The sequence below is a fragment of the Clarias gariepinus genome, chromosome 7, assembly GCF_024256425.1.
Source record: "Clarias gariepinus isolate MV-2021 ecotype Netherlands chromosome 7, CGAR_prim_01v2, whole genome shotgun sequence".
Taxonomy (NCBI): Eukaryota; Metazoa; Chordata; class Actinopteri; order Siluriformes; family Clariidae; genus Clarias; species Clarias gariepinus.
The window spans coordinates 5,917,264-5,928,274 of NC_071106.1; the positions used below are offsets into that span (position 1 = coordinate 5,917,264).

Genomic DNA, 11,011 nt, shown 5'->3' on the forward strand with positions numbered 1-11,011 from the left:
GAGGGAGTAACTAATAAAATAGAATAAAATAAAACTGGTGGAAAACAAGTGTATGATAGTATGGTAAGAGTGATGGACAAGGATTATAGAAAAAGGTGCTAAGCAGTGTGTTACCTCTGTCTTCCAACTTTTGCAAGAAATCCTGCAGAAAATTGATGATCTGCATCTCTCGCTGCCGTCTCACAGACCCTTGCTTACTGAAATCAGGAGATAGCGCAAGCAGAAGGAAGTCTACATTTACCTAAAATAAGGAAGCAAATCAAATGCTTAAACACAGTAAAACAGTAAGGATTGCAGATTTACATTAAAGTTTCATCTTATGTTTTGGCCTGTAGCAGTTAGCTCTTTGAACACAAATTTGAAGGCAGCTTAAAGTAAAAATGCAGAATATGCCATAAGAGCAAGTCATCAGTGTCTCTAACAGTGGCTGTTCTAATAAAATGATTGTTTATTCACAACATTACTGACTTCCTGTAAGTGGCCGGGGACAAAGAGCTGCTGGCACATCTGGGTGTGCTGTGCTAACACCTCATCTAATCCGTAGAGCCTCAATCCCTCACGCAACTGGTTCAAGATCGGGGCCAGCCTCACCAGTGCATGCAAAGCGATGGCACTAATAAACAGTAAGAAAATAAAGTAACACTTTATTTTACAGTGTACTTGTTACATATGTTACATGTACTTACCGTAGTAATAACAGTAAATGATGCATAATTGCATGCGACTAACCCTCAACCAAATCCTAATCCTACCCTGTTTCTATGGTAAGTACATGTAGTTACTTAATATTACTCTGTACTTAAATATATAATTACACTGTAACAAGGACACCTTAAAATAAAGTGTAACAGAAAATAATACTGTATTGATTCAGAGTTAAATTGTTAACACTAAAGCATTTTGTGACAAATATTTCTGTGTTATGTTTATGTTAACTTACTCTGTAATGGCCTTTTTTTGGTCAACATTTATTGGCCCAGTGTAGCCACATGCCACAATCGCATCTGATAAATCTATCAGCCTTTCTCCACCTTCTGCATGTTCCACCTGAAAGTAGAGACACAACCTTGATATTTGCAAAAAGAGACAAACATTGTCTGATAACTTTATATACCTGACTTGGAAAAATGTATGCATTACACTGTTTAAATACCTCTGTCATCAGATTTTTAATATCCTGATCAGTGACTTCGAGTACACCAACATCCTTGTCCATCTCCCCATGGCACAAGAAATGGTAGCACCATCTTGAAAGGAAGTTTGGTGCAGGACCCCCCCTGCACCAAACTTGTGGCAAAAATCTCCCCACAAGTCCTTTTGTGACAAAGACAAAAGCTATTTTGAACAAAATGGCACTGGACTTTTACTACCTAATTAAACAATACAAAGTCATATATTTTATATGACAGACTGTGGGACATACTTGAAACTGTTGTCCTGGTAGTCACAGATACTGTATTTAGGGTTTTTGCCCCTTTCCCCATCTCCTTCAAAAAAACGTGCTTCAATTCCACACACCATTTCTGTAAAGAACAAAGAGCTGCTTTTGTCAAATGTATTAGATATGTATTAGATATTATTCACAATGATAATCTCTTAAACGTGCTTTTTATCATGTGTGTTGACCTTGGTGGGGCACACATACCGGTAAGGAACTCTTTACGAAGAGCGCCTTGGTCAATTCCATTTTCTCCAATGAAGGAGACCCTGAGGAGATTCTTTGGGGAGGCCTGTTTTTGCCTGGCCCACTGTTTCAGCCCCCTTTGAAACAGGTCCTCTCTTGTCACATTGATGTTGAATGACCCGGGATGTGTCAACTTTCTTTTCAAGTGACATCAGGATGTCCGATACGCTACACAACAATATCAAAACAATATTGTTGAGAATTGCTACAGACCAAGGCAAGCATCATTATCCAATCCCATTAAAAATTATTCTACAGCATACCTGCCGAAGTGCTCATCGGTGTCCTCTCTAATATCTGTATCTCCCTCATCTGTGTTGCTGTAAAGATCAACAATAACAAAAATTCCATAAACAGGTAACCTTAATCCATCATCTGTCCTAATTCTTTAATAAAAGGGGGGACGATGAGGGGACTCTACAGTGGGATTATGAATTTTAAGCAAGTGGATACAAAATGCAACAGACTTTGTAAGATACTAAAAAGAAACTTAGAAAAGCTTTTTCCTCTCCCCGCAGACACTTGCATGCACATGGATGTCATCTCTTGTAAATAGTTGACTGCACAATGGACAAGCAACCTAGGAAAATCAAAAATAACAGTGTTAAATATCCATTAAAAATGCAGATGTACTCTTTCAGAGGTCAGATGTAAACATGCTCTTTGATGAGAACAGATCATGTAAAACATTTCACTGGTTAATTTTTAAAACCTAAATCTTAAGAAGAAACAGAAGCAATATGCTCACCTTACTCTCCAAATGTGATGGCTGCACATCACCAGATGCCTGTAAAACATTTCTGGGTCATTCATATCAGATATATTTGGAATAAAATCATAAATATATGGCTCAATAATATGAAATGCTATGTATGATCTCTTCATTTGTTTTGATAGCTTACCACTTCGTCATCCAAGTTGATAATGTCATCATCCAAGTTGATAATGTCATCATCACAGTGGGTCTATAAAATTAAATATCAAGACTAGATGACTTACAGAAAAACAATAGCTATAAACAACAGTGCCAGAAGCAATTTTTGGTTAAGCTGACAGGGACACTGCTAACATGGTCCCACCATCCAATAGTTGCTGTGAAATTTAAGAAATTACACAATACCAACCTGTATATCAAATAAGGAAAAAGAACATCAATGTTATAGTTTCAAATCAGCAAGCCATACCTCAACCTTGACTTTAGACTGGATACATGTCTTGACATGGAGACCGAGGAGCTGCAGAGGCACATACTCCTGGCATGACACACACCGGGATTTCGGCATGGCCTGGAACTCCAGAGCTGTGAAGGGTAGGGGAGAAATGTCCAGTGTGTTCTGGATGGGCATAATGTAGAGACAGCCCTTGCCTCCCCAGCTCTTTACAAGGCTGGCCCCTGTGTATCCTTCCTCTTCAGGTGTCAACAAGTTGAGTTTCCGTTGACCTAATCCTCCTGTTTAAGTTCAAATATTAAACAAATATTTATTTTCTGCCCCTTGTTGAAAGGATCATACCTTCAAACATGACAACTTTATAACAAACAAAAAGATTCAATAAATTTCCTTTGCTTGAAGAAAAAAGTCAACTTTAATCTCTTGCTTTTTACCCATGGCTTTGTGCAGCATCCAGGCACCCTCCAGTTCTGACATCTTCGGATACGTCTCAGAAAGAATGTGTGTAATCTATGAATTTAAAGTGTGTGAGTAAGATTATCAAATCAATGAGCTCAAGACAAATCTGTTCATTAGAGTTACTGGCAGCATTCCAAAAATAAATGATATGGTTTTGGTGGCTAAGATTGGGGCTACTGTTTTCACTGGATATGCAGTTTTAGTATAGGTTAATAATATTTTGTGAAAATTTCAGTTCTTACTTCATCAAGTGTCATACCACATACCTCATTATGGCAAGCATCCTCTGGAACATTTACAGTCCTTCTTCCTAACCCAGCCTGTAAAAGCATTAGCTCATCAGATGGTTTGGGGGTTCTCTCTGTTGGGCTGTCCAGAAGAAAGAATTGGATTGGCGTTGTTTTGGTGCCGGACCTTTTTTTAGACAATCGCGAAGGAGGCCTACATTTCTGCTTATCTTTAAATAGTCCAGGGAAACTCCTGTAGAAAGAGGAGTAGATTAAATTCAAATTAATTTGAATCAGCAGTAAAACAACTGTGTGAGGAACTGAAGAGGGCTGTTGTTGAAATAGCTGAGATGCATCCTTTGAACAACATCCAAACCTGGCCATATTCTTTTGAACTGCAGTCCCTGAAGGTGCCTGTGCAGGTCCACGCACCGCATTGTGCTCTTGTGGTTCCTGGGATGTGTCCTGTCTTGATACCCTGGCTGAGCTTGACTGTGCATTGCACTGTCCCTGAACTTCATTGTTCATTCAACATAATTAATTCACTGACATCATGTAACTTCTGTTGTGTTATAGGCTAAATAAATAGGTGAGCTGCTGTATGATGATGACAGCAACACTTCCATGACGAATGCAATAAGTTGTTCCCCAAACAGTATTTATATATTGTTATATGTAAACAGGGAAAGCAACATAATGTAATCAAACCACACATGTTGTCTAGAGATGGCAACGCAACCTAGTAAAGATAGTTACTCATAATACATACTGTTTTGTGTTGGATTATTCAATGTAGCTCTCAGCCTGGCCACCAAATTGAGGGCCATATTGCGCCCTAGAGGCATGGGGAGAAATAAAGAAATGTAACTGAAACAAATACCACCACAAATGAACTACTTTAACGTAATAAACATTTTAGAAAATAGTTCACCTCCTCTTTTGCGTCCGCCATTTTCTCTTACATCTATAAACGGCAAGATGAGCTGGATCCACACAAAAATACAATAAGGGACAAGGTGTTAGCATGCAAAATCAAATGCATTAAATCAGCGTCAGTAAGAATAGCACTTGTACATGTGAAAACAATTATGTTATGATTCAGTTAGCCTAATGTTAGTTGTCTAAGATGCAGTTTTTAAAGATTACAAGTTTTAAAATGAGTGTCGGGCGATCAGCATCACAAGTGTTGGCTAAGGCGTTAGCTACAGAACGAATAGGCTAGCTAGTTACGTTACTTATTGCTCAAAAATATGGTAATTGATTTAACTATGATCTGCGCAGCATTTTATACGTGGATAGACAGTTTATGTATATTAGAAAATTAATTCCCACTCTTCTTCGGTGGTAACTTAACCCAACTCCGTGCCTTCCTGTAATGAGAGCTGTCAATCAAGGTACAAGGATGTCCCTGTGGGTGTGATTACGATGAAAGTGACCAATCATAAGAGAGTCAGTGCCCTCCTTGGTTTCCGCCCCCAAATTGTCAAAAGTCATCTAGACTCGAGCGAGCAGAAATCAGCTGAGCGAGCAGGATTCCACTGCGCGAGCAAAACAGCGCTCCGCGAGCAGGATTCCACTGCGCGAGCAGAGTTACCCTATGAGAGTATGCCAGGCGCTCGCGCGCAGCTGCCTGTACACCTCCCGGTTGTTGAATTTGTGCGCGAGTACTTTTATCATGCCAGCTGAAGGTTCATTTTTGCGCGTGTGAAATAACATAATGTGCTCGTGAGCATGTCTTACGCGCTCGTGACTTTTGACATAAATCTGACGCCATATTCAGTCCCTTGTTATTTCAAGACTGGACTACTGCAACTCACTCCTGGCAGGCCTGCCTCTGTCCACGATTCGTCCTCTGCAACTGATCCAGAATGCAGCAGCACGTCTCGTTTTTAACCTTCCCAAGTTCTCCCACACCACACCACTCCTCCGCTCCCTGCACTGGCTCCCTGTAGCTGCCCGCATTAAATTCAAAACGCTGATGCTTGCCTACAAAGCTAAAAATGGCCCAGCACCCACTTACCTCTCTGCTCTAATCACACCACCTCGCTGCACCTCATTCCCTCCGATCCTCCAGCACTGCTCGCCTCATTCCACCATCTGTCAGGGATCGAGAGCGGCATTCATCCTCTTTTCTTTTCTGGCACCTAGGTGGTGGAATGAACTTCCTCTAGATGTCCGTACAGCTGAGACTTTGACTATCTTTAAACGACGACTCAAGACGCATCTGTTCCCCCCCCCCCCCAAAAAAAAAAAAAAAACCTCTTTCCAGTTGTGTTGGACTAATGGCACTTAGTAATTAACCTAGTTAACCCAGTGTAAGTATTTATCCAATGTTGTAAACTTTAAAGCACATTTTGTTAGTCGCTCTGGATAAGAGCGTCTGCCAAATGCCTAAATGTAAATGTAAAGTAACTCTGTAGAGGACGTCTGCCAAATTATGCATACGCATAGACTTAAAACAAATCAATGAATAAACTATTTAAATAAACTAATAAACCATGACATTAAAATGTAAAAGTTTAAGCCCAATATTGTGTAGGTTCCTCTTGTGCCATCTGGGTAGCTCTGGCCCCTCAGGACATGACTCTACAAGACCTTTGGGGGTGCATTGTCGTTTCCAGGAGCAGACCCTTTGGGTGTTGTGCTTTGTGGCATGGGGCCTGTATGATTTAGACTTGTTTGTCCGGCACATACCGTGGGTGCTTAATTGGACTGGGATCTGGAGAGTCTGTAAGCCTTGGGCTCTTTGTTTGCATTGACTGTTCTGTGGGACCAGACCATACAGGTTGGCCTTTGCTCCCCACAGGCATAAATAAGACTTGGGTGCTGATGGTCCTGTTATGGGACAACTATAACTAACCATACAAAATGATTGTGAAATATGTAAAATTTTTAGGACCAGTTTCAATAACTAAATATAAGCTTACTTATATCAACTTGGTGCCATCAAAAAAAAGCACATGCATTTAAACATACAATTGTCAACATACGTTCAGTATAATGATATTGCACTTTGGAAGCTTTCCATAGCTTTCAACTGAGGAGGATTATAAGACAATGTACATAAACATTAGTAATAAAATAATTTAATTGAATAATATTGTAGTTTTGTATGACTATGCACCAGTCTCTCTCTCTCTCTCTCTCTCTCTCTCTTTCTTACATACACACACACACACACACACACACACACACACACGAACGCACACAAATCATCAAATTACTATTATGGCATTTAAAAATCAATTTTGACACTTTTGCACCCCAGCATGTAGATGAAGCCATAGAGTCTAATAAAAAAAAAAAAGCTTCTTCTTTAAATTGAAAATAAAATTACACAAATTGGGTAAAGAAGCTTTCAGTCATATCGAAAACTTCAATGTTAAACTGAATCCTTTGTTTACATACATCACGTCTCCGCTGAGAGGATTTGTGTTTATGCCTTCGGTTCGAAGGATTTTAATATTTTATTGTCAGGAATACTCAGCATTATTAATTCAAAGGGGGTGGTAATGGGGATGGTGGTTTTACAGAACGTATAGTTTTCGTCATTTTTTTTAACACCCCCTTCAAATTGAGACCTGGTTATTTCTACCCAAACAAATTCAAAACAAACCCAACAACTGTAAAGCAATATTTTATTTGGTTTTGCTATGTGTTTTTTACATGTCATAGTAAAAATAAAATGGTATAAAGTCTGATTCAAGTGCATATTAATATTTAAAAAATGTCAGGTTGCGGAATATTTTCCTAGCTTTTGGAAAATGATGTTAAAAGACCAGGGCAGGAAAACTGTCTTTTATCTTGCATAGGTACAAGGATCTTTGTTGATAACAGAACATTGATGGAGCACTTAAAATTTAAAGTAAGTAGTGTATGAATTGAGATATATTTTACTAATTAAGAAATAGTGGCTTACAAATGACTTAAGCTGGAGATGATAAAAAAAAAAATATATATATATATTTGGGAAAACTGCCACAAACTATATTTAAAAAGAAGCATGTTGCCATGTTTATTGCATTATCCATGTATAATGTGTACTGCAAAGTAAACAAAAAATAGCAGTTTATTTACAAAAGTTATTGAAATTATACATATTAATGTTTATGTATATTTGAAAGTTTTTATTTAACTTAGTTTTTATCTAGATATGTGAATTTATTTTCCAGGTGCCTTAGCCATTATTTGTTTTTTAGTATTCTTATCTGGTTTCAGTATAATGATATTGCACTTTGGAACAAATATACAAAAAAGTAAACCAAAGCTTGATGCTAAAATAGCAAATATCTCCACTGCTACAGTAAATTTTCCAGGAGAGCTGACATAAGCAGGAATAAAGGTAATCCAAACTGCACAGAATATGAGCATGCTGAATGTGATGAATTTGGCTTCATTAAAATTATCAGGCAGCTTCCGGGCCAGAAAAGCCAAAATAAAACACAAAAAAGCCAAGAGTCCTATATAACCCAGCACAGCCCAGAAACCTGCAGCAGAGCCTACATTACATTCTAATATGATCTTTTCTTTGTAGTAGCTCATATTATTGTATGGAAAAGGAGGAGCTATTATTAACCACAGTACACAAATAAGAACCTGTACAAGAGTGAAGGCAAGTACACTGAGTCTCTGCTGTAGAGGACCAAACCATTTCATGACATTACTGCCTGGAAGTGTAGCTCTGAAGGCCATTAACACCACTACTGTTTTTCCCAGCACACAGGAGATACAGAGGACAAAGGTGATCCCAAATGCTGTGTGACGCAGCATACAGGACCATTCAGACGGCTGACCAATAAATGTAAGTGAACAGAGGAAGCACATGGACAGATAAAAGAGTAGCAAGAAGCTCAGCTCAGAATTGTTTGCTCTAACAATTGGTGTCTGCTTATTTTTGAAGAAAATTACAGCAATAAAGATTGTAAAGGATATTCCTAACAGAGAAAATGAGACAAAAATTATCCCCATCATTTCCTTAAAAGAAAGGAATTCCACCAGCTTTAAGACACAGGAATCTTTCTTTTCATTAGACCACATCTCCGGAGGGCACTTGACACAAGTTATAGAGTCTAAGGAAAAATTTAATTAACATTACTTTAGATAATTACAGCTTGTGTATGTTTATTATTGTAATAAAAATTTAAACTATGTTTCTATGGTTATTTATTTATTATACCTGTTATATTACTGATTTCTCCCTCTGCACATGGTATACAGTCAAAGCAGCAGATTGGTTTGCCTTTCTGAACAGCCCTTCTGTAGCCTGGGGAACAGCTTGGACTACACACTGAGACCGGCACCTGGAAACCATTTATGTTGTATGTATTTTAATTCATAAAGTCCTACAATATTATTATCTAAATTAACTGTTAACATATACATTGTTTACCTGTGGTTTACTGTGGGCCCAGACTATACTGATGTTGTTAAATGACAGCTGAAGGTGTCCTTGCAGAGAAGCATCATAGAAGCCCACTTTGACAAACACTATTTTATTATTTTTGTCTTGTTGCCAATTTAACACATCATACCTAGCTGCTGGGTCTCCATTCTCATCAAAAAATACATCCTCATAAGTTGTAGTGGTAAAATGAAGTTTTTTCAAATGATTGACTACCTGAATAAAACATTGCAAACTCTTCAGTTATGAATATAAAGCAATAGTTTCCACCATGATATTTTGTAACAGTTACCTGCCATGGTTTTTGGTTATCTGTTAGGTTTGTACACACATTAGCAGCTGCTTGTCCCTTGTCCCTCTTGGAACATCCATAACTGTTGTGCAGGGCATAAGCCACAGCATACACAGCTTTATAAACATTATTTGCAATTCGTAGATCTGAAACATCTGTATAAATGTTTTGAACTTGACTTAGACTTTCATTGCCCTTACACAATTGTGTCATCTGAACAGTGTTTTGAATTGGAAGTTTACACTGAAATATTGTCTCCCACAGCACTTTGTAAATGGCTATATCAGAAGCTGGATTTAGTTTAGAAAGAAATTCTCCTAGACCATTAATTTTAGCCGTAGGGATAGCAAAACCCAGAGATCCTTTTAAAATATGTTGCCATTCAGCATTGGCAATATTGAAATCAGAAATCCAGGACTCACTTCCAATCCACTGAAAGCCAGTCATGTTCTGTAAGGCCATTTCCTTTAGAAGAAACCCAAAGTCAGTATCTGCAATAAATCCTACAATCACTTTGGAGGTTGAAGCCTTGATATTTTTAACTATTTTCAGAATTTTTTCTCTGGGGTCTGTCTTAAAAAATGCCATAGAATATTCAACACAGATTCCTTCTTCTTTGGCTGCACTAATAAATTCACTTAGGCCATTTTTCCCATAGTCATCATCACTGCATAGGGCCCCAACCCAGGTCCATCCAAAATATTTGACCAGCTTTGCTAAAGCTCTGCTCTGGAAATAATCACTAGGAATAGTTCTGAAGAAAGATGGATGTTTTTTTTTGTCACTCAGGCATGCGCATGTTGAAAAGTGACTGACCTGTAATAAATAAATAAATATATATATATGTGTGTGTGTATGTGTGTGTTTCCCTTTCATTTCATGAGGATCAATACAAATTGCATAGATAACATTTTGTGCAATTATATTGATTTCTGTTCAACGCCTGTTTAACATAACTAACATATAACATTGACATAACATTTACCACAGGTATGTGCAAAGGTCCCACCGTTGTAGATATAGCAATAGTAGGGGTAGATGCTGTTTGTCCTATAATTGCTTGTACAGTTTCAGGTTTTAAGCACGACACTGTAGTTGTATTTTCTCCATGGCCATTGATCAAGGACAAGGAGGCTCTTGTGGTCTTTTCAACTGATCCACATGTATCGTAAATTTTATAACCCAAATTGATGCCTGGAAGTATATCAGTTCTATTGTTGATTTCCTCAATTGCAAATACCATTGTTTGTGCATTTTGAAATTCTCGGAGGTTAAAACTTAAAAATAAAAAATAAAAATAACAACATTAATCAGAATTTGTTTGGTGAAATTTATGATGCTATTTATCTAGGAATACATTATCATATAATTTTACTTACATAGAACTTTCTAATGTCCCCTCACCTTATGCATTCTCCTTGTGTGGGTCCTGAAATGAATGATTGTGCCTGCTGGTCCCATTTTCTGTGAATCGAAAAGATCCCTCCAATCATTAAATCCCCATTTTTGCTAATTTGAGGAGGATTGTACAGCCCTTGTATGCTGCAGGGAGGATCAGCTGCTCTGACCTGCGTGAATAGAAGCCATGTGTACAAGAAACTCATTCTCATTTCTCCAAAACCACCTTAACCTACAGGGTTTTTATAATCCATTTAAGCTCCCACGATGATTATACTTTAAGGAGTGGTTTGTAGTGAGGTGTATTACATCATTAATTTTCATTTTGTATAATACCTCCTAAAAATTTCACTGTCATATTACTGCATTTTCCGTATTAAG

General features: G+C 37.9%; 1 protein-coding gene and 1 long non-coding RNA gene across 2 annotated transcripts; both read right to left on the reverse strand.

The window, feature by feature from the left end:
- Window positions 1-1,151: 1,151 nt before the first annotated feature.
- On the reverse strand, window positions 1,152-2,240 carry LOC128528382 (uncharacterized). Its single transcript, XR_008360933.1, has 4 exons — window positions 1,948-2,240; window positions 1,646-1,852; window positions 1,424-1,523; window positions 1,152-1,314 (listed from the first exon to the last, which is right to left on the reverse strand). It is a non-coding gene; the product is annotated as an uncharacterized LOC128528382 (long non-coding RNA).
- A 5,460-nt stretch (window positions 2,241-7,700) lies between these two features.
- LOC128528148 (extracellular calcium-sensing receptor-like) lies at window positions 7,701-10,755 on the reverse strand. Its single transcript, XM_053500902.1, has 6 exons — window positions 10,637-10,755; window positions 10,218-10,509; window positions 9,233-10,048; window positions 8,929-9,156; window positions 8,716-8,839; window positions 7,701-8,608 (listed from the first exon to the last, which is right to left on the reverse strand). The coding sequence occupies exons 1-6, from the start codon at window positions 10,723-10,725 to the stop codon at window positions 7,701-7,703; spliced, it is 2,457 nt and encodes an 818-aa protein (XP_053356877.1). The 5' UTR covers window positions 10,726-10,755.
- Window positions 10,756-11,011: the final 256 nt, after the last annotated feature.

Excerpts from the sequence above, each read along its gene's own strand:
- LOC128528148 (XM_053500902.1), bottom strand. The coding sequence starts at position 10,725 with ATGATTGGAGGGATCTTTTCGATTCACAGAAAATGGGACCAGCAGGCA. Across the intron at positions 10,510-10,636 it reads ACACAAGGAGAATGCATAAG|TTTTAACCTCCGAGAATTTC; the intron begins GTGAGGGGACAT and ends TTTATTTTTAAG. Across the intron at positions 10,049-10,217 it reads GACCTTTGCACATACCTGTG|GTCAGTCACTTTTCAACATG; the intron begins GTAAATGTTATG and ends TATTTATTACAG.